Genomic DNA, 23,837 nt, shown 5'->3' with positions numbered 1-23,837 from the left:
ATCTAAATGAGCGTATGTTATTAGCTTATTATTTATAAATTTGTAAACAAATATGAGAGACAAAAAAGAAAAGAAGAAAGAGAAACATACCACGAAATAGGAGATGAATAATATTGTGGACCGATTTTTTAAATTTTAAACTAAATTAATTTTTTTTTAATGTCAAATTTTACACAATCATTTAAAAAATTATTTTAAAAAAATATATAAACAAAAGATATGTGATATACATAATAATATAATTAATAAGAACTGATGGATAATTAATTTAAGTATTTTTTTTATAAAAAAAATAATTAATTAAACACAAAATTAAGATAGAGATTGAATCGAACGAAAAAATATATTTAACCACGTCATTTTATTTAAAGACAATATATATACTAAATATTTATTAAATTTAAATCAATAAAAAAATAATTAACAATGAAAAAATTACAAATCATCATTTGTTACGTTAATAATTTAAATCTCTTTTCATATTGTAATCAACAAAAAAAATAAAAAAATAATTAGTTTATACTATAAAGTCAACAGAATTAATAATTGAGAAGAATTTATAAAATAAAAAATAAAAAGAGAGGCAGATTTCTAATGCTTTTCCTTTTTTTTCTCATATAAACTAAAAAAGTAATCCAACGTCCAATCCATGTCCAACACGAGCGACCAAATAAATAATAAAAGCCCTCACACTAATTTTGTACCACTTTAATATACAATCTCCTTGTACACACACACACACACACTATTTTTGTACAACATTTATATACAATCTACATGTACCCACTAACACTACAACATATATATATATATATATATATAAAGGTACAGTTTCCATTACGCTTATTATTATCTGTAACAAAAATAATAAATCACCATCGTTATCCCCTTCCTAGGGTTCCTCTCTCTTTCTCTCTCTTCTTTCGTTTTAAGCCAAAGCATATTCGCTAAGAAACCAAAACCTTCCAGCCATGAAAAGTTTTGCCCAATTACCTGTACAGATCTTCGATAGAAGCCCTACAGATTTCATTTAAGGGGGTTTCTACTTGATGGGTTTCCGAATTTTTTTTTTGGATATATTAGAAACCGCTGAATTTTTTTGATTTCTAGCTTTTATTGGGCGCTTCTATTTAGAATTTTTACCTTCTGCCTGAATTTCAAAATTTTTAATCGTTAATTAGGGTTTTTTTTTCTTTGCTCTTTTAACTTCGCTTCGATTGTTCCTGGCGTCGATTGTTCTCGGTCTTACTGTAATTGAGAGGTGTATATATGATGGATGGGTTTGGGACTGGCAGTAGTAGTCAACAAACTCCCAGAATGGAGGATCTTAAGCAATTTGGAGATAACAATACAGGTTCGATTTTATTCTGTTTTCCCAGCTTTTATTCTTGATTCGATTTCTTCCAATGTGATTCCATTTGTCGATTTGTTGCTTTAATGGTGTTGTTAATTGGGATCTAGTTTTCTGGTAATATCTTGATTAGTCGACGAAAAAACTAGCTACTGTCATCCTACTGAGTTTTCTTTTCTCGTTTTTTCTGGGTCAATGATCAGTTTAAGCTTGACTGTAGCTATTCATCCCCGCATCTCCCAGCCCAAGAGAAAAAGGAAAATTGAAAAAAAAAAGAAGAGAGAACTCGGCTATTGACTATGGAAATTTATGATATTTCGACATTTGAAGTTAATATAATTTTCTGGGTTTCGTAACGAAGTGAATGTAACAGTGAATCTTAAACAAGTTCTGTATTGTATTTTATATTTGAATGAGAAACTCTTATAGTTTACTTATGCCGTGGTGTAAATTCCAATACTATATTGGTTCAGTGTTTGCAGATGCATGTCAATTATTCATGGCATTTTAGCTTTGAGTATCCCATTTAATTCCCTGTGCATTTATGGAGTACATCTTTATCTGGTGCTTGGTTGGGTTGGCACTGCATTGTTAGTTGTATCTTTGAAAACTCTTTTTCTTTGTATGCAGGAGGTGCCGTATTCGATGCATCCCAATATGCTTTCTTTGGAAAAGACGTTGGTGAGGAAATTGAGTTGGGAGGCTTGGAGGATGAAGAGGATGACTTGCCTGCAGCTGGGCTAGATGAAGAAGAGTTCCTTTTTGATAGAGAAGAGGTTGAGTTTTGTCTTTTCTCTTCTTCAGGTTTTCTGTAATCTTGAAACATTCTGCAGTTGTTATTCTGAAGAACATAGAATATGTAATGTGGATAACATTGATTTTGGTCTTCTATTCTTTCTCTCTCTCGCTTTCTTTTCTCCCTTGCCTCCACCATCTTCTCCTGCATTCCCTTTAAGCTTTTTTCATATCCTTGAGCTGGGTTCTTGCACTTTTCTATCTCTTTTCTTTATAATCAGGATTTGGTTACCTCATATAGCATACTAAAGAAAGAGTGGCATCATCACGTGCATGTAGGTTCAAAAACATTTGGTTTACATCCATGTATCTTCATTTTAACTCTATTTTTCTTCCTTTTTCTTCAACATGGAAGCATAATTTACTCTTGAGGATCTAAGATGAACATCATGCTTTACTCCAGCATGCACTTGCTTTTCCTTGAACATTCAATATTATGCTCCAATGTAAGATTCCTGTCTGATCAACGATGTTTTACATGACTTGTAAAGTTTCTTTTGGACTCCTAAGTGTGCATCAAGTTTACAATAGGTGTCACTTTCCAGTTGGTAGGTTGGTCAAGTGTCATGTGAACCTTCAGGATTCACTAGGTACTAGCTTTAGGGGCTGACATAGGTTCTCTAAGGTTTACCTTCGTAAAAAATGTGGCAAAAGGATCCATATTAATTTGGGTCATTTGAATTGATCTTGTAGTTTTTGGCAGAAGGTTGTTCTCTCTGATAAGAAGTTTAAATGAAGATTGGTCCATTAGGAATTGTAGGCAGTAAAAGTATAGTTATTTGAATTGCTTTCTGTCACTTTGAGCAAAATAACACAAATTTTGATTTGGTTCGCTGTTTGGAATCACCTTCATTCAACATGGGTCAGCAATTTCAGTCTTTAAGATGAGAGGCTTGGGGAAGAAAATGGGGAAGAAAATGAATTTTTTAGGGTGGGAACAGCCCTTTTTAAGATTTGAACCCAAGCACTCTCGAAGAGTGCTTGGTAGCATGCCCATTGGGCCATCGTGCCAAGGTCATAGGGAGTTTTAGAGTTAGAGAGATAATATTTGTTTCTATTTGGGGAACTATGACGAGCTAAGGTCTTACCATCTTATGGATTGGTATTCAGCAAAAAGATTATTGCTTTGGAGGATCTTGGCATAATTTTTCTGTTTGTTATGAACAATGCTTTGATACTTTCTTGACTTGGCTTTGGAATTTCATGGTTTGCTTGTGGAAAGAGGTGATTAATGCTAAGATGGGTTGTATAGTAGGTTATCTCAAAAAAAAACGGGTTGTATAGTAGGGGCTTGAGGACATCGAGGAACAACTAGAGTTATGGCACTGGCATTTAAAAGTGGATTCATAAGGATTGGAATTTTTATTGATTTTCTGTTGTTTAGACTTGATAATGGCCATGCATTGAGCTTCTAGGTGAACTGGTGTGGTATGGTGATAGACCACTCAAAGGTGGACCTTTGGTCAATGATAGTGTTCAGTAATGGTGCTAGCTCTTTCTTTTGGATCAATTTTTCAAACGAATCTTAATAATTGGGAGATTGACTACATGATTTCTCTTTTAGCCCCCCTAGATTCCTACCATTTTGATGGTGGTGCATGTGGTTGCCTTCTGTGGCCTTATACAAAGACTGGTTGTTGTCTGTCTTTGGTAGCAAGTGGTTTGTTATAGGTGGATTACAGGCATGGGATGGGAATGAGGTTGGCAAGTCTAGCAAAAAGCTTACTCCCTCATTCTGTTGGCTATCATTTGGCTAATTTGGATAAAAAGGAACAAGAGGGTCTTTTTATGGTACACTTTTCTTTTTGCAATTTGCTACACATCTTTTGTATTCAGGTTGCACCTTTTTGATGCATTGTTAGTATTTTTACGTAGCATTTTCCTCTAAAAAAACATCTGTTCTTATTTGTTAGAAGGACTTTAATGTTTTAAAATTTTGGGAGTACAGGAGAATAAATTTATAAATCGGAAGATTTAAAAGAAAATAAAATGTACAAAATTGGAATCTAAGAGTATAACTCTGACTATTTGAGATTGGGAGAGAAAGAAAGCTAAAGAAGAATGACTTTGCACTATAGAGAAGGATATCGAAGATAACACTAAGAATTGATGGAAGGCTGAAGGTATTTTGAAGAGATAATTAATATAGTTGTTAGTTGATAAGTTTTACTTTTTCTGTTCAAGTCTTTAATTTTCTCTTTTGAAATTTATAGCTCTTTTTTTGGGGGAAAATTGTAACAAATTAGTTCTGAGCTGTGTACATTAGAAGTGTTGGCTGTTAGACTTTTAATAGCTATCGCATAAGTTATTAGCTGTGTACATTGTATTATACCTGGAACTCATAGCATTAGTAATTGCATGTTTTGAGAATTGCAGTATATTAACTTTTTCCTTAGAAATTAGAACAGATTGATTATGTCCTTAAATTCTAACTTATTCTACTGTTTGAAATTGTTAAGCAATAAAATACAAGTATAATAAACTTTCTAGTTGTAAAAGGATCTGAACTCAATATTTCTCTTGAATGAGCATATATCAAAGTTCCAAACTACTACTTGTGATATAAATATTGAAACTAAAAAATGGTGCAATTGAATTTTGAACAGAAAATGATGTACCCAATTGTTTAGCCTACCCCCATTTGGACCCAAAATTAGTATCTATAGTATTTTCTGCCATGAACTGAATGAGCCGCGTACTAGGTAAATATGATGCATGTTTTTTCTCCAATTAAATGCTGAATGTTGAATCTTGAGGGTGTAGTTTATATTAATCTCTGATTACTTTTACATAGGACTCTTCTGCCAAGGTCTCCAATGAAAGGCTTCTAGTTAAACAATGAGGGTGTTTGAATTCCTTTTTTTGTAGTTAACAGTGTTTGTAAACATGCAAGAAAAGTGCTAAAAGCTAAGACAATTAAAATCCAAAAATAAGTTAGGTAATCTAAATATCTTTCAACCTAAAGCAAGCTCAAGCTTGTTAGGATTGAAAAATCAATGAGCTTAAAGCGCATAAGAAGAACTCAATTCAGACGGCCTCAATTAGTTGTTCAGTCAGTCTTGGTGAATAAACATGGATTTCCTATTAGAAAAACGTACTTTAGGGTTGGTTTTAGTTATGTGCAAAGGCCTTGTAAGAGCGTCTTTTGTGTTTGCCTTTTGAAGCAGGATAAACTTGTTACTACTTATAGAAGGAATTTATGCAAATGAAGCTTCTTATTTGTATAATTTTTTCCACTTCTTTTACGAGAATTTATAGAAAGTAATGTTAGAGCCTGCACTATCACATGTATGGTTATTTCTTGTACATGAGTTTTCTAATTTCATTTTTTGGCTTTTAAATGTTCATGTTTAACATGTCTCAATTAATTAACCAGTTTCTCTTTTCATATCAGGGTGGGGTTCTAAGGTCCTTGTCTGATATTGACGATCTTGCTAGTACTTTTACAAAGGTTAGTTCATTAGCCATTAAATATTTCTATTTAGAGACCTTATGCTCTGTTCTAGTTTTGTTGTTTAGAAACTGCTATAACTCGCAACTATTGAAGGTAGTCAAAGAAGTCTGTTATGTTCGTGTATAAAACATCTGTCTTATTTAGATTTGTGAATAGCTAAAACAATCCTGGTTTTGGTAATTGAGGATAATAAATGAGGAAAGAAATGTAGGCAGCTTGTTATGGGGCCTAGTGGTGGGACCAACTGGTGCATCAGGGGGAGCTTCCCCTTTGATGATCTCAAAACCATTCAGAATTTTCTTCACAAACAATATTGATCTGGAGGATGGCGAGACTGTGACCACATAATGGTAAAATTCCTAATAATTTGTAGGTTTGTCTTGTTCTTAGGTTGTGATATGGCTTGTCATCTTTGAAAGAATAGAAAAAAAAACCTGCAACACTTGGGAGTTTTGGGTTTGCCCTGATGTTAGAAAAATAAAGTTCTGTAGATATTTTTTTTTTTGGGCCGGGTTATGGGTTTTATTGGTTGGAACTAATAATCAATTCGTGACTTTCTTAGGGGGCTGGGGGCTGTGGAGCTTTTGTGGGGTTTCATTTTTTTGTCATGCAATTTTGCTTAGCATATTGAGCCAACAGTCATCATACTTTCTCACCTCGGAGTCCTTGCACTCATATCATAATAAATGGAGCTATGAAGTCTCCTCAACTTCCTCTCTCTATCTAATCTTTGTTTTTTATTCTTAGGAGATTTCAGAGTTTTTTTATTGCCCTTCTCTCCTCTTTTACCTCGATAGCATAAAACAACTCAGAAGCCTGATGCTCCAAGCCCTCAAGATTCGGATCCAGTAGCATACAAATTCTTTGGATATTGTTTTGGATCGATTGCTATCTTTTCTCGTGCCCAGCTTCCTTAATGCTACTGCGTCTTGAAGCACAAAACACACTTCAATTTGCTGAACAACCCCCAATCTGAACTCTCTCCCTTGAAAGTGGCTTTAATCTCACCTCTATCATCCACCATAGCCAACGATGGAATAGTATAAAAACCAAAACTTGAACCCAACAACAGAGAAAGCTGGAATACAGACACTACGGACAATTTGGACTGATGCTTCTCTGTCCAAAATAGCACTGGAAGAGCTTGCTAGTTGTAGCACACAAAGGCTTATTTTCGTCAAGTAGTTGCTCTCCTCTTGGTCATCAAAAGAACCCAATGAATAGATGAAGACCCTGTTGATATGAAAGGAGGTTCTTTGATCGCTAAGAACCCATTGAATTTCCCAGTTGTAGGCTTACTTCAGCTTGGGCTTCACAAGCATTATCTATTTCCCCTTTTCAAAAGTAGAGGCCTTCCATTTAGTTGAATTGAACTTATCTAGAAATGATCTAGCCTGTAGGCCTGGTCCAAAAGTAGGCTTATGATGAAAATTGAACTCAGGTTAACTTGGCTCTAAACCGGATCTCTTCTTCTGAGCCTGCATCTATGATGTTTGCAAAAGACAGACTTGAGGCATCATCCAAGTAGCAATAAGAGAAACATGGAGAACTGCCTTGGGTCCTAGGCATGGAAGCTTAGAAGTCTAGAAATTGCCGGAATGGTGCCAGGCTCCATGACCATGCTCCTTACACAAGCTTCAAATCCTTCATTCGGTGAAATTGCACAGACACCCTAAGCAACCAATTGACCTCCTCTTCAATAAAAACTATGGCTGAAAGAAAACCTTTCTCATCTATGATGCTAATGTTGTTGACTTTGTCTCCTACCAGCACAATTTTGGAAGACTTCTATGTAATGAATAAAAATATCCTAGAAGGAGAAACTGTCATGAGAATCTAAATACTGGTTAAAAGTTGGCCTTGCAGGGGAAGCAAACCAACTCTTCCCCAAAAGAAGTTGGGGAGGAAAGGGAGGGGGAGAGAGGAAGAGAGAGAGATAGGGAACAGATCCATTTACTTATAATTCAAGGTTTGAACTCGTGTAGTTATTTTTGAAGTGGTTATTTGCTTCTCTAGAATTGATTCTTGTCTTCACTCACTCCAATTGTTCCTTGGTTTACATTGTAGTACTGAATCAGTGTTGGATTTAAAAGCTGTATATTCTTACTCCATACTTGTTGAGAAATTTGAAGAAGTAACCTTTTAGCATCTTTGTTATGCCTAGCATTGGATCTTTGTGTCATAGACTTAAGATAATGTTTAAAAACTCTAGTATGAATGGTATATTCTGCCTGAGATGGATCTTAGCCAAGTTTTAAGGTGATTAATGCGTAGGTTTTTTTTTTTTTTTTTGTGATAAAAATAATGTATATTAAGTATAAGGCCTCGAAGGGGTGTCATCGATGTACAAAATATTTACAATTCAGTTAGTACATCAATAATCTTCCCAAAATCATCCCACTCATAGAGATCATGACCCAACATTAGAGTCCCAACAATATGTATCCATTTATCTGTAGTTCTGAATAAATCCCCCATACATCCATCAAACACTCTATTGTTCATCTCTTCCAAACTACCCAAAAAATTGCTAGAGGTATAAGCTTTACAATTTTTGGTTTCTTAAATATCCCACCCCCAAAGTTCCTCCATAACCGACTGCACCATTACCCAGTTGATGCCAAGAAAGCTATAAACCATATTCCAAATATTATACACCATTGGACGCCATAAAGTAAGTGGTTGTAAGATTCTGCCGACTGCATATACATATAGCAAGCATTAACCATGATATTGTTCCTTCTTGTCAGTTTATCAATAGTTAAAATACATTCCTGACTCATTTCCCACACAAAAAACAATTCTTGGAGGAGCCCTCATTTTCCATATAAGTTGTGCCAGTACATTCTCTCCACTGCCCTTGGCTAAGCATTAGCCATGATCGATGCGTCGGTTTTAGATCATGTACTTCCAAAAGAGGGGATTATAGTTTCTTTATTGGTAATGCCTTTCTTAGCATCCAATATGTGGTCCCTTAGTTTTTTCCAACATCAGCTTATGGTATCAGCTTTATTCAATAGTCTTTCAGCCTCCATTGTTTATTCTATAGAGCGTGATCTATGAAAAATTAGGGTTGATTTGCCTACTTAGGGATTTGGGCATAAAATGTAGAAAACAGACCTAGTGTTTTTTAGCACCACACGTAAGAGTTTGATTTGATTGCATCATGCAACTAGAAAATTAAGAAACTTTTCAAAATGTTCTATTAAATAATTGAATGGTGAGCACAAAGATATTATGAAGTATTTTTCTGGAGTAGATTAAATTGAGAAATACTAAAACTAATAAGATTGGAAACTCTATTCCTAATGAGATAAGAACTGTTAATACTAATAGGGTTGGAGATAGTACTGTTAATTTTTTTTCGAAATAAAAAGTGTAGTCAGATATTAAGTTAGAGACACCAAGGAGGTGCCACATATGTACAAAAATATTTAGAAATCAGTGAGTATATTTATAAAGTCCCCAAAATCCTCTAGGTTATACTTAAGGCCCCAAATAATGTAAACATATGTCCTTAATTTTATGACATTCCTCTTCCACCTCTCAAAAGCTCTACTATTTCTCTCTTTTGAGACTATCCTGAATATTATGAGCGGAATGAGATTTACAATTTTCCTCCCTTTACTAGAACCTTCTCAAACCCAAAGCTCATCTCTAACTGACGCAATAACCCAACTGATCCCCATTAATCCATAAACCATAATCCATAACTTATACACCTTAGGACACCATAAAAGAATATGTTTACAGGTCTTTGCTTCTCTCTTACACAAAAAGCAACCATTAACCATAATTTTATCCCTTCTCATCAGTTTGTCAATGGTCAAAATGCACTCTTCCCACCTCCCACGCAAAGAATGCAATTCTTGGAAACCTAGTAGCGCTCACACCGTTATTCCCCACTAAGTGATTATAGTAGGACTTGACAGTGAATTCTCCTTTCTTCTTTACTTTCCACACTGATTGATCCTTGTAATTGTTGTGATTCACCATAGAGAGTAAATGGAGCAGTGCCTCAAATTTTTCAATCTCCCAATCATTAAGATTCCTATTCACCCTAACCTCCCACTCTTTTTACCACCACCAATCCTGTATACCTTCTCCACTCCACTATAATTTCTGAATCAAGAAATGACAAAAATATGAGGGAATTGATTATTAAGGCTTCCCACTCCAACCCACTCATCCCGCCAAAACAAAATGCTATTCCCTCTCCCCACTTTCCAACTGACACGCTCCTTAAATTTTTGTCTCCCCATGCTAATTCTCGTCTATAAACCCACCCTTTGGGTTCTAGCGTTCGCCCTTGTGAAGCAACCGCTATCTAGTAATCGCCCATTTAGCATTTATTACTCTCTTCCACAACCTGCCATTCTCCTTCATATGTCTCCACAACCATTTTTCCTGAGAGTCAAGGGCTTCTTGATCTCTCCTCATTTTACCAAATGATACTTCTTGTCCTCAGCATCTCCGCATAGAAACCAACACTGTATAGCCTCTAATTTCTTTGCAACTTTCACTAGAATTTTCATTATGGACAAGGAGTAAATTGGAAGGTTTACTAGCCTACTCTTTATAAATGTTAACCTTCCCCCTTTAGATAAGAGGTTTCTTTTCCATCCAGCTAATCTTCTTTCAAACAATTCAATCAATGGTTTTCAAATTTTCTCATTCTTGGAGTTGGACCCCAATGGAGACCCCAGATACTTAATAGGAAGTCCTATTGTTCTGCAACCCAACACACCAGCCAATCTCGCATCATCCCCTCTGTCATGAGGACAAATTTATATTGAGTTCAGACACCGATTGAAAGCATAGGAGAACACACCTAAGATTGAGTATTATCTTCTCATCCGGCTGCCAAAAGATTAGTGAGTCATCCACAAAAAAGAGATGGGTCACCTCCTCGGTCACTCTCGTAAAGAACTCCAACTCCCCCGCTCTTATCAATAACTTGTTCAGTGTTTCCATAACAATAGTGAACAGCAGAGGTAACAATAGATCCTCTTGCCTCAATCCCCTGGACGCCTTGAAAAAAAAGGAGAGACCCTCGTTCACTAACACAACAAAAGAGATGGTAGTAATACAAGTATGCATCCATTTCCTTCATTTCTCTTCGAAACCCAACATTCTCAGCATATAGTTGACAAACTCTCAATTTACATTATCATCAGCTTTCTCCATATCTAACTTGCATAACATCCATTTCCTCTTTCTATAAATAAGATCATCCACCACTTCATTTGCCACCATTATCGCATCTAATATTTGCGTACCCTCCACGAAGGCATGCTGACATTTCCCAATGACTTTTGCCAACACCTTGAACATTCTTCTGAAATGAGCTTGTATATACATGCAACCAGACTTATGGGTCTAAATTCTCTCATATTTCTTGCTCTTTCAACTTTGGCAATAAGTACCACGAATGATGAATTTAAAAAAGAACCTGAGTCATGCATCTCTTTGACTATCTCCATAATATGATCCTTGACAATATGCCAAACTTTTCTTGAATGAAGTTCATATTGAACCCATCTGCCCTGGAGCATCTTTATTGCAATACATGAGACCATCAAGGATTTCCTTGTTAGTAAACGCTCTCTCCAGCGACTATTAGCTCAACTTGTCTAATTCATTAAACTGTAACCCATCTAGTTTTGGCTGCCACCTGAACTGTTAATACAAATAGGAAAACCAAATACTAATAACAATAAAATCCTAAAGTTACTAAAATTATAATATTAGACTCCTCAATTTTACAGAGGTTCTATATTTAATAGATTTATGATTTCAAATCTATTTAAGTAATCCATATTTAATCCATTCTGCATTAGAGTATTAGTAATGGTTGTTCTTCTAATTAAACAGTTGGGCTAGAAGCTGTATATTTTGGCTACCATTTTCCTGCCTTTTCTTTTCCTGTCTATCAAAAGAACAGCAGTTACTTAAAATTTCAACCCATTATCCATTAAACAACAAAAAAATAGACCAAGGCCTTATGCCTTATTTATAACCTCCTACCATCCCCATTGGTGACATTCAAGTTCAGACCCTGCAAGCTGTAGACTTTACTTACCTCTACGAAGAAAAAAAAACATGAGTATTCCCTAGTCAGATGTATGCTCTTTTGTCAGCTTCAATGTTTTTGGCAAAATGCAATTACCAACTTCAGTGTAAGGATTTTCAGAATCTATAATGCACCAGAGGCTCATCTACTCTTTTTTTTTTTTAAATGACCAATGCATTAAGTTGGTGTGCTTTTTGGCCTTTAACTTTTTTAAAGAAGAAATTACAGTATTAAATAGCACCAAGGGGGCAATCTGTATACACAAACTCTAATGTTTGTTGCCAACTGAGAGTTGGCATGTCTCCCCTTTATTGGGGGAGCATATCTTTCACAGTATATGTTTCAAATTTCTTTAGTCTAAATTTTAATTAGTTTATTGTTAACAATTTGTTTATCTTTTGAAATTTAGCGGTTGCTTTATCTCAAAAGAAGCCGTTATTTGTTTGAGACAAGTGTTAATTGAATTCAGAGGCTGATCCTGGTCTTTGTGAATTCGGACTTATTTTGATAAGTTTGTGGAGTTAGGACTTCTATTCTGATTACCAAGCAAAAGGGTCTCCTCCTCTCTTCCCTATGTGAGAAATAGTTCTTGTTGTGCAGTGCCTTTGGGTTGTCCATTAATTACAGCAATGCCTCTTTTGTTATGACTTTTAGGACTTAAAATGTTATCATGCTGTTAGTTACATATTATTAGAGGCTATTGGCTTCGATATAGATCTCTCAACAGATCATCATTGGTAAAAAAAAAAAATATTGCATTTTACTTTATTATTTCCATGCATGGCCAGAGTTTCAACTTGCTTTTCTAAATAGGGGAGGGATGTTTATTTTAATGTTATCTTTACACTAATAAGTAATTTGTCTGTGTCTGTGTGTGAGAATAACACATCTCAATATATTTAAAATTATTCTTCATATGGAAAATAGCTTATGTGTTTCGTTACTGCCTCTATATGGTTTAATCATAGAATCCTGCTTTTGGCCTGTCTTGATGCATTGTCTGAATCTTTCAAATGTTAGTTTATAAGTGCAGGTTTCTAATTTTGTTGTTGTCTTATATTGCTGGTTTTGTTGCAGTTAAACAAGGATGTTAGTGGACCAAGAGGCGCAGGGGTAATTGGTGATAGGGGATCCAGAGAAAGTGAGTAATTCTCTTTAATGAAGTTCTTATGAAGTTTCAATCATCATCTTACATTATTAATTCAGAAAGATTTACTTTCTTTTTCTTTTTCACACATTTGATGTTTTATTGTGTATTTTCTATTATGATTGGGTAGTATATGTTAAGTTCATTCTTTCATCTTTTTCTCCCTTCTTGGTCTCCTTTTGAACTTCTGATTGCCTTATTTTTTTATGGTGGTTGCCATAGGCTTATGAATAACATGATGACAGTAAGCAGCAATGGAAAACCATGGTTCTAGATTGTGGGTATTTGCTTAGATTGGACATGGCTATTTATGTTGTATGTATTTAGTGATATACTAGGAGTTGACATCACCCTTCTTTGATTTTTTCCATGGCATCTAGATTCCTACATAAGGTACAAAATGTTATAAATTTTTAATAATTAAATAATTGGTTGAAATGGTTTTTTTAATAAAAGAAAACTTGATACCTTTAAGCTTAGAATAGTAGAGCCGATGGGTAGCTTACCTGTTGGATGCACTTATTCGTTTGAGATGGAAAAAGTAAATCTTAAAATGTGAAGAAATTATATAAAATACTAATGACATACTATTAAATTAAACAGTAGTAATAATATCATTAATATATGGATAATTAAGAAGTAATTCACTATAATTTGCAATGAACTTTTTTTTTCCCAATCCCATATAGCTTTTTAGCTCTAATGAGCTCAATGTGCCGTAAGCATTTTTAGTTGAAAGCAGAAGTGCTTGTTTAGCTGAATTGTTGCTTCCGCTTTTACTGTCAAAAACCAGAAATTAGTCAAATACTAAAAGCAGAGGTGCTTTTGAGTAAAAGCAGCTGTTTTTGGCTTTTAAAAAATATAGCAGAGTTGCTTTGCGAAATCATTTGTGTTATGGGAGGTGAATAACATTTTCAGTAAGTATATTTATTAACTTTGTGTTTCATTAATTAATAAATTTAATATTTTTTAAAATAAGAATATAATATTAATTCATTACCAACAAATTTCTTCTAGAAAAAATTCATTATCAATAAATTTATAACAGTTGATTTCTCAAAAATAATATATTAAAGTTAATAAATATAACCCAAATAGTTAATAGATTATAGATTCCGAGGGTTTCCAGAGAACAATCTTTAACTACTAACAAATATGATTTTTTTTTTAAATATAAAGTGTAAAGAGTATATCAATGTAGGTACCAAGGGGATACCACCCATGTGCAAAATTTACAAGTTAGTCAAAGTATCAACAAGGTCCACTAAATCCTCCATTGAATAAGAGGATGACCTCCTAACAAAAAACTCCAAGGGTTTGGAATCATCTATTCTTAAGTATATCAAAACTATCTACATCTTCAACTCTGTCAAAAGCCTTTTTACTCAAACCCAAAAGATAGTGAGTGGTATTAGGTCCACTTGTTTTCTTTGGCCGCTAATGCACTTCTATGCGTGAATTTCGTCTCTTACCTAATCTGCTATGATCCAATTGATGTCTAACAACCCATAAACCATAGTTCAGAACTTGTAAACCGCATGACATCATAGCAAAACATGGTTGCAAGTCTCAGACCTCTACCCTCTTACAAAAATAACAAGCATTGACCAATATCTTGCCTCGCCTCCACAAATTATCTATTGTGAGAAAACATTCCCTACTATCTTCCAGGCAAACAACAAAACATGGGGAGGGACTCTGGTCTTCCACATTTATGGAAATGGGAAAATAAAGCCATTTACTTTCGAACTTAAACTACTGCTCATAGAAGGACTTAACTGTGAACGGCCTATTCGATATGAGATGCCATTGTGGAACGTCAAGGCTTCCCATCCAGCATAATAGGGGATAAAGTGCTCAATAACTCCTCATATTCTCCGATCTCCCAGAATTGCTAACAAGTATGTTATTCCTTGATTGCTTGAGAAAATTCTTGGTCTCCATTTAAAGTAGATTTTTGTATATGCATTAAATGTTTTGAATATAATAGAGATTCTTTAAAATTGTTGTAAAAATGGTACCCGCTGAATGCCTATTGCTATATTCTTCTTTATCTCAAAAGAAATGTTCTAGAAACATTCTGATAAAACAATTTTTTTTTTTTCTAGAAACAACTTTGGATAAGAATTGAGGACAAATATAAACAAGAGGGTTTCAGAAACTAGAGTGTTATTTGAACAGCTCTTGAAGCCCTTTTTTTTATGTAAACTCAAATACGTTATTGAAATTTTGGTAAATTCCTCTGCCAAAAACATTTTAATGAATATTCATGCATGTTTGGCAGAAACAAACTAGTGGTAGGGTGTGCTTTGGAACAAATGAATTTTCGAGCATTTGTGAAATTCATTTACCAATTTTAGTTTTTACATTTGAAATTGTTCCAAACACAAAAATTGAATTCCGAATGAATTCTAAGTGGAAAGAAAGCAAGAGATTTCAAAATTTAGCAAAATTAGTGAAATTTGGAAATAAATAGGGAGTTTAAAGATAGGTGATTATGAGCCATAAATAATATTTTGACATACAAACAAAACTACTAGAATGCTAGTAGACTGAAAATGCATTCTCAAATTGAGTCACATAAAATATATTACAAGTTTGTGATTTATTCCAAACATAAGAGTTCATTTACAAATTATATTACAATGTTGATTGTTCAAAATATAACCCTAGTATTTGCAAAGTTTTGTCAACTATCACATTATAAATTTGACCAAAAGAATGTCTTATTCAGCCTACCACTCCTTCAACTAAAGGAATAGTTTTGTTCCTTTATGTGAAGAATTAAGATAATATACACATAAAATCATGATTTTCTCAAACTATCAATCTCTTAGGCCCCTCGCAAGTAGGGATTTTAGGCATGTTTTGACATTTGGATGTACATTTGCGTGTTAAGATGATGCATCTTGTTTTCAGTTGCTAAGGAGGTGTATCTGATGGACTATATTATAACGTTGCTTTAAGCATGTTGTTCTAATATCTCGTGTTTTGTAATATAAAAGATAGGATGCTTGTTGGTTTATTAAAAGTGGGTTAAGAAGGTACAAAATAGGCATCTTGTTTCTAACTTCTTAGCTTCTTATTTGTTTATGTATTAAATTTACTTAGCTGTCCTATTAATATCCACATAAACTTAACAATATATAGAATAATGTAAATTATAATATTCATGATATAAATTTTTACTATTTTTTACAAATATCTCTATCAATAATGTCAGCTGTCCTCTGTGCTCATCGTGTATAGTATGCCTTGCTCATGTGGTTCTAGTAATCTTCCTATATATTGTGTAGAGGTTGGGCAGGACAGGAATAGAGGGCTTTGTTTTCATTTTAGAATAATAACGTCACATGCCTGTCTACGAAAGAAAATAATTTTAGGGTACAGTTTTAGCAAGTTGTTTGGCTGTTTTCACAATAAAACCTTTTCGCATGTTTCGTAATAGTTGACTGTTTTGGCATTAACTCTTTTAAGTAAAAAATTAACTCCTTTAATTTATCACAGAATGTGCATGTGTTCCAACATGCTTTAACTGACATGAGATCTACACGGTTGTTAAAGTAATGTTATTATCCTCTTCTAATTGTTGCGAAACTGCCTTCTCTATCGAAAGATAATTTTAGAGAAAATAATATTTTACTCCCTTAGTTTGACCTTTTCCAAGGTAAAATTTGGTGGTTTCTTCTCTGACAGTTATTATTTTGTGGTTTCTCTTTTGGGCCAAAAAAGTAACTCTATTACTTTCTAACAAAATGCAACTTGTGGGGTTTAAGTATCTTAATCTATGTTTCAAGCATTGATTGCTTGTTGGAATGGAAAGGAAAATGAAATATTTTTTCTAAAGCTTTATGAAAGATGAGGTATGAGGCGTGTGAGTTTCCGGTCATAAAAGGAACATCGTTATCCGTGTCTCCAACTGAAAGTGTAAGATAGTCGATTATTACAAACAAAGCTGAGGGCTAGCTGAAAATGTAATCTGATCATAATTTCATTAGTTCTTCAAATGAATAAGAAAGGAAATTTTTTTTATTGATTTGTTTATTAGTTATATATTGAGGTCCTCGTTTTGGAGTTACTTTTTGGAGATTGATTGAGGTTTTACTAGTTATAATAAATACTATTAATTGCTAAAATGATCTATTTCAGTCAATTTGTTGACAATGGTCATTATGTTTCTTTTTTTGGTTTCCTTTTCCATTTGAGTTAAAATTGTGGGTTTGGATTGAGTCTAACTATGTAATTGCCTTTTGCTATGCCTATTAATTTTCCGATTAAATTCAGTTCAATCCAAAACAAATTTCTTTATTCTCTAAAAAAGTTAACATTTTCAGTCCAATCACTGGCATTTTCCTCGTTTTGCTGAATCAGTGGGGTTTATTATGAAATGAATAATATTCCAATTTAGTAGTCATTTCTGATTCATCACATCTCTTTCGCAAGAGAAGCAAACAATTAACATTTGGTGGCATCTAGTACCATATGAAGGTAAGGCAGTATATATGCTTTAGTGTGCATGAAGCAAATCTGACATTATCCTAGTAAATGGTTGAAGTTATTGTACTGTTTACTTGTCTTTGGAACTTGTACTTGTTATCTTCTGTTGAATATTTTGTCATTTTTCTTCCAGGTTCATCTGTTAGCGAGTGGGGGCAAGGGGAGGAGTTCCCTAATTGGTTTGATCGGCATATAAATGACTCTGAAAGCATTCCAGAAGGCAAACGATGGTCATCACAGCCATACTCATCTTCTCATATTGCAGAACCTCCTAATATATATAGAACATCTTCATATCCCGAGCAGCAACAACAGCAGCAACAACATCATCAACACTTCTCCAGTGAACCAATTCTTGTGCCAAAATCTTCTTATACTTCATATCCTCCTCCAGGTGGCAGATCACAGCATGCGTCGCCAAATCACCACTCAGGCCACCTGAATGTTCCATATCTTGCTGGTGGACCGCAGATGGCATCTTCCCCAAATCTGTCTCCCTTCTCTAGCCCTCATCTTCAATTAGCAGGCATGCATCAGGTGTCGCAGTTTGGGGGAACGTTGCCTCAGTTTGCCCCTGCTCTCTCTGTTAGTAACCGACCAATAAGCCAGTGGAATCGGACCGGTATTTATCCTGGTGATAACTCCAGCCTCTTGAGCAATATGTTGCAACAACAGTTACCTCAACAACAATTCTCTCATCAAAATGGTTTGGTACCTCCACAGTTAATCTCACAGATGCAACCACCACAACATAGGATGCACCATCCAGTCCAATCATCACTGGGCCATTTACCGGGGTTGCAGTCACAACTATTCAATCCTCATCTTTCCCCATCCCCACCGATGATGAGCAATTTTGATGCAATTCTTGGTCTTGGTGATCCAAGAGATCAAAGGCCAAAATCAGCTCAGAGAAATAGACAGAATCTACGCTTTGCTCAAGGTGCTGATACTGGTGGCCTTAAGAGTGACAGTGGGTGGCCACAGTTTCGATCAAAATACATGACAGCTGATGAAATTGAGAATATTCTCAGGATGCAGCTGGCAGCAACTCACTGTAATGATCCATATGTAGATGATTATTATCATCAGGCTTGTCTTGCAAAAAAATCTGCTGGGGCAAAGCTGAGGCATCACTTTTGTCCAACTCACTTAAGGGATCTTCCTTCCCGTGCACGTGCTAATAATGAACCTCATGCTTTCCTCCAGGTTGATGCTCTTGGAAGGGTTCCTTTCTCTTCAATTCGTAGGCCTCGTCCCCTTCTCGAAGTGGACCCTCCTAATTCAAATTTTACTGGCAACTCTGAGCAGAAGGTTTCTGATATGCCCCTAGAACAGGAACCTATGCTTGCGGCTAGAGTTACCATTGAGGATGGTTTATGTCTCCTTCTTGATGTAGATGATATCGATCGTTTTATACAATTCAATCAATTCCAAGATGGTGGAAATGAGTTGAGACAGAGGCGACATGCCTTGTTGGAAGGTCTGGCAGCATCACTCCAACTGGTTGACCCACTAGGCAAGAATGGCCACACAGTGGGGCTTGCTCCACAGGATGATCTTGTGTTCTTGAGATTAGTCTCCCTTCCTAAAGGCAGGAAGCTCCTTGCAAGATACCTTCAGCTGCTTTTTCCAGGAGGGGAGCTTATGCGAATTGTCTGCATGGCCATCTTCCGTCATTTAAGGTTCTTGTTTGGAGTACTTGCTGCAGATCCAGGTGCTGCAGAAACAACTAATAATCTTGCTAAGGTTGTTGCATCATGTGTTCATGGAATGGATCTTGGTGCACTTAGTGCTTGTCTTGCAGCAGTCGTTTGTTCCTCTGAGCAGCCCCCACTTCGTCCTGTTGGGAGCTCTGCCGGAGATGGGGCTTCTCTTATCCTTAAATCCGTGCTTGACAGGGCAACAGAACTGCTTCGTGCTACAAACTACAACACTGCTAATATGTCACTTTGGCGTGCTTCATTTGACGAGATCTTTAACCTTTTCATGAAGTATTGCATAAACAAATTTGATAGTGTCATGCAATCATTGCGTTCTCAGGTTCCGCCAAATTTAGCTGTTGAGTTGTCAGATGCTGCCCAAGCTATTGCTAGGGAAATGCCTATTGAACTTTTACGTGCAAGTTTTCCTCATATTAACGAGCAGCAAAAAAGGGTCTTGATGGAATTCTTGAAGCGTTCCATGCTCGATAGTCATGAAGCTGGCAATGGTGGTCAAATGAATTCAGAGTTGGTGCCGAGTTGATAGAGATGCAAGTATGAACAAAATACATGCCAGTGAACCGGTCAATGATGAGAAGGTTGAAAATGCGATGAAAGTGTTCATTGGATCAACGGAATTATGGGGTACATGTGTTATACAAAGTTCCTCTGCAACATCTAATAAGGAACAGGGCTGTGAATGGTGGATCCATGGTACCGTTTTCAGTCCTTTCAGATTTCTGAGTTTAAATGTTTACTTGTTTTTGCTTAATTCCATGCTGCTGCTTCGGCAAAACAAGCAGGCGTATGTGTATTATGTTAGAACTGTGCTGCGATTTAGTCCTCTTCTAGTTTTTGCTATGATTTTCTTTTTAAATTTTTTCAACTATGGGAGCTAATTTTGGTGCTCTACTGTGAAATTCCTGACATGGAGGCGTAGCGGGTTTAGTATGTATAGGGTTCAGTACAGAAGATGGGATCTCTCACTTTCCTGTTCTATTATTTTTCCAAGGAGGTGGGATGGATGTTGTGTTTATCTATTTGATAAAATAGGCCTTGCGCTAGTAAATGGCAATAAAGCCATGGATATCAGCTGTAGTGTCCTCAAATGGGAAGAAGTTTGTGGTCTGAACCGTAATGAAATCTAAGCCTATCTGTAATAGTGGGTTTTGCTTTAAATTCGAATCCTTTCTAGATTTTTAGTCTTAAGAAATTTGCAGCATTCTTTTTCTACCCATCTATGCAAAATGTGTGTTAAGAATAATATGTTTATTATGATTGGACTATCTTTAAAAGCTAAAGTTGTCATTTCAAGTACACCCAAAACGTAATAATGTTGGTATTTAATAATAGACCTTGATATTTTGTCATCTCCAAATTTGTCTATTAGCCACACGAGACTGTTTTCCTTAAATTTAAGAGGAGTAATCTTTCAGGCACAAAGATTTGCACAGACCACTAATTTTTCTCACATATGTTAGTTATTATATCATTTTATTAGAAGGTCTTTGAAGTATTTATAGCAATTTACTAAGTTGTTTATTATTCCATTTATACAATCCAATCAATCACAATTAAGTCGACTGCTTTCTTAATGCCTACTGCTTATAGTCTTCTTATTAACATATTATACCTTATTGAGAGTTGAAGAAACTCATTTTGGTAATTGGTATGTACTTCTTTTTATTTTCATTATTTAGATTCGATTATTATTATTATATATATATGTATATATATAAAAAATAAAATAAAAGACAAACTAACCACATTGGTTTCCAAATTTTAGTGCTCATTACAATTTGGTCCTAATTTTTTTTCTTCCTTACAAGTTAATTTCTGAATTTTTCTATTTGTCTAAAATATTCAATTTTCTTTTATTTTTTTTAACATAAAAAGCTAACTTAATAAATAGTGTAACGAATAGCTCAAATAAATGATTTTAATTGATTAATTGAATTGATATGTTAGTAATAAACCAACAGTAATAGTGGTAAGTTTATTTTTTTATCTTTATTTATTTATTAATTAATCAGATTCATTTTTTGAGTTATTCTTTTTAAATATTCAAACAGTTTTAGTTAGAAAATAGAAGGAAGTTATGCGTTTGAAATAAATAAATAAAATATGTTACGAGATTAAATTGTATTAAAAAAATATTAAAAACTAAATTCTAAAGAATAAATTTTCCTTATAAATAAATATCACTTATACCAAAATAATATAACATAATGCATTTTAAAGTCTTCTGCAGAGACTTTTTTTTTTTAATAGGAAAGAGAGACACAATTTTAATAAGCAAAAATACTTTATATACAATTAAAGTTCGGACTTTGAATTTTATTTGTTTAATATTTTTGCTCTTTGCTTATGGCCTTCTAATTTGCGCACTGTGAAACAATAGAGTTTGTAAATAATTTAAAGATAATTATTCTTCTTTTCTCATAGGCAATATATAGATATAATTACATCACAGAAAAAGAAATAAAAATTATTATACAAAAAATTACCTAATCAAATTCTTATAATTGTGATACTAATATAATAATTTATAACACCAATTTATAGCACTAATCTAGTAATTTAGTAATTAATATATAATTTACAACACTAATTTAGTAATTTATAATTCATGTCAACACTCCTATCGAGTTGGAGCATAGATCTCTATCATGCCCAACTTGTTGGTCATTTCAGAGAATTTATTTTCAGTAACTGTTTTAGTGAGAATGTCAACTAATTGATTTTTAGATTTGACAAAAGAAAAATATATAATCTTTTGATCTAACTTTTCCTCGATGAAGTGTCTATCAACCTCAACATACTTAGTGCGATCATATTATATAGGATTTTATTCAATCTCAATATTAGCTGTATTGTCACAATAAAGACTCATAGGTTTCTCATATTTAACTCTCAGATCTTCTAAAATACTCTTGATCCATAACAATTCACATATTCTATGAGCCATTCCTCGAAATTTAGCTTTTGCACTTGATCTTGCCACAACTTTTTGTTTTTTGCTTTTCCATGTGACCAGGTTACCTTCCACGAAAGCAAAATAACCAAAAGTAAATTGTCTAGTCATTTGATCACCTGTCCAATCAGCATCTGTGTATCCTTTAATTGTTGAAGAGCCATTTTTTGAAAACAATAAATCTCTACTGGGAGTACTCTTTAAGTATCTCAAGATTTGGTACACTGCATTTAAATGATATTCACTTGGTGCATGCATGAATTGGCTCACGACACTTACAACATAGACTATATTTGGTCTTGTGTGTATCAAATAAGTAAATCTCTCAATTAGTCGTTGATACTGATCAATGTTTGTTAAACCCTGGTTTAGAAAAATTCAAAGCTTGCGATTCATTTCCATGGGCGTGTCTACTGGCTTACAATCAAGCATTCCAGTCTCATTAAAAAGATATAGCACATACTTTCGTTGCGAAAGGGAAATCCCGTGTTTCGATCTGGCTATTTCAATAGCTAAAAAGTATTTTAGTTGTCCTAAATCCCTCATTTCGAATTCAGCAGCCAAATATTCTTGTAATAACTTCATTTCACAAGAATCATCTCCTGTTAAGGCCGTGTCATCAATGTATACAATTAAAACTGTTATTTTCCCTTCTTTATGCTTTATAAACAAAGTATGATCTGAATTACTTTGCTTATAACCTGTAATACTCAAATCTAGAATTTAGTTCGGGATTAATTTTAATATTTTAAACATATAAAAAAATTATTTTTATATTAATTTATTTTAATTTTTGTTGAATTTATGAAAAAAAAATAGGTTAAGGATGAAATTAAAAATAATTTTAGGAAAAATGGGTGAAAATTTGGGTTCGGAGAATATTTTTGAAAGAAGAATCAGAAACTGGAGGTCAGAGTGCAAATAAAAAAAATTTTGCCACGTAAGACTGCCAAGTCAGCAACCTCGACGAACCGGAACACGCCGTGTGGCAAGGGACGCTGACGTTACTGCCACGTGGTGATTCACGTACCTCGCGATCGAACGACCTAGGATCGATCCTGCAAGCGTGGACGACCTGAATTTGTTCCTCCTTTAAACGTGATCAGATAGTCAAGATCAAATTGCGATAAATGGTTTAGATTCATTTCTTCCTTAAACGTGATCAGACGGTCGAGATCAAATGCGATGAACGATTCATATTCGTTTTTTTCTTAGATGCAATCGAATGGTCGAGATCAAAAGCGATGAACGGGTTAGATTAACAGAAGATGGGTAAAAATATTTCAGATCACACTGAACCCAAACTCTAGCCACCAGCCTCCCACCGTAGAAGAAGAACTAGTCGCTATAGAAGAGAGTTGACCATCAACCGCCATTGCATCGAAGCCACCTCCGGCCACCAAAAAAAGTGAAAATTCTCCTACCTGTTTAGAATTCGATTCTGAGCACCGCTGTGGCCATATCGAAGCAAAATGAATGGAGGGTGAGCCAGAAATCGTGGGCAAAGCTCGACAGTGCCGCTGCAGAAAAAACCCAAACCTCCTCCGATGAACCCCTTCACGTTTCCTGTTCCGTGCGATTTTTCTACCGTTGTGTTCACTATTTTATTTTTTACAGGTTGACTGAAGAAAAAATCCCAGCCGCGAAGATGAGCCAGTGGAGCCGCCGCACCCGGAAAATTCCACTACTGGTAAGTTTCTGTTTTCTGATTTTTTTCAGCCAACCGACGCCTCTTAACATATTTTTTCACAGGGATATGTATAAAGAGAGCTGAAATCAATCAAAATGGTCAAGCTAAGGCAAACCACCACTGCAGGCAGTGGTGCCATCGGTGGAGCACGGC

At 34.8% G+C, this 23,837-nt stretch overlaps 1 protein-coding gene across 2 annotated transcripts; it reads left to right on the top strand.

Annotated features, from left to right (window-relative positions):
- The first annotated feature begins 839 nt into the window (after positions 1–839).
- Positions 840–20,199, top strand: LOC110821178 (topoisomerase II-associated protein). 2 transcript variants are annotated; one of them, XM_088220865.1, is made up of 6 exons: positions 840–1,354; positions 1,982–2,127; positions 2,502–2,592; positions 5,541–5,597; positions 12,751–12,814; positions 17,451–20,199. In XM_088220865.1, the coding sequence occupies exons 3-6, from the start codon at positions 2,527–2,529 to the stop codon at positions 19,562–19,564; spliced, it is 2,301 nt and encodes a 766-aa protein (XP_088076991.1). In that variant the 5' UTR covers positions 840–1,354; positions 1,982–2,127; positions 2,502–2,526; the 3' UTR covers positions 19,565–20,199. The 2 variants fall into 2 exon arrangements, with proteins under 2 accessions (XP_088076991.1, XP_021906600.2); XM_022050908.2 differs by lacking the exon at positions 2,502–2,592 and having other exon boundaries at positions 841–1,354.
- Positions 20,200–23,837: the final 3,638 nt, after the last annotated feature.

The sequence above is a fragment of the Carica papaya genome, chromosome 5, assembly GCF_054855325.1.
Source record: "Carica papaya isolate Zhongbai chromosome 5, ASM5485532v1, whole genome shotgun sequence".
NCBI lineage: Eukaryota > Viridiplantae > Streptophyta > Magnoliopsida > Brassicales > Caricaceae > Carica > Carica papaya.
Note: the sequence above shows the minus strand (reverse complement) of the source record. Positions and strands in the feature narration are given on the sequence as shown.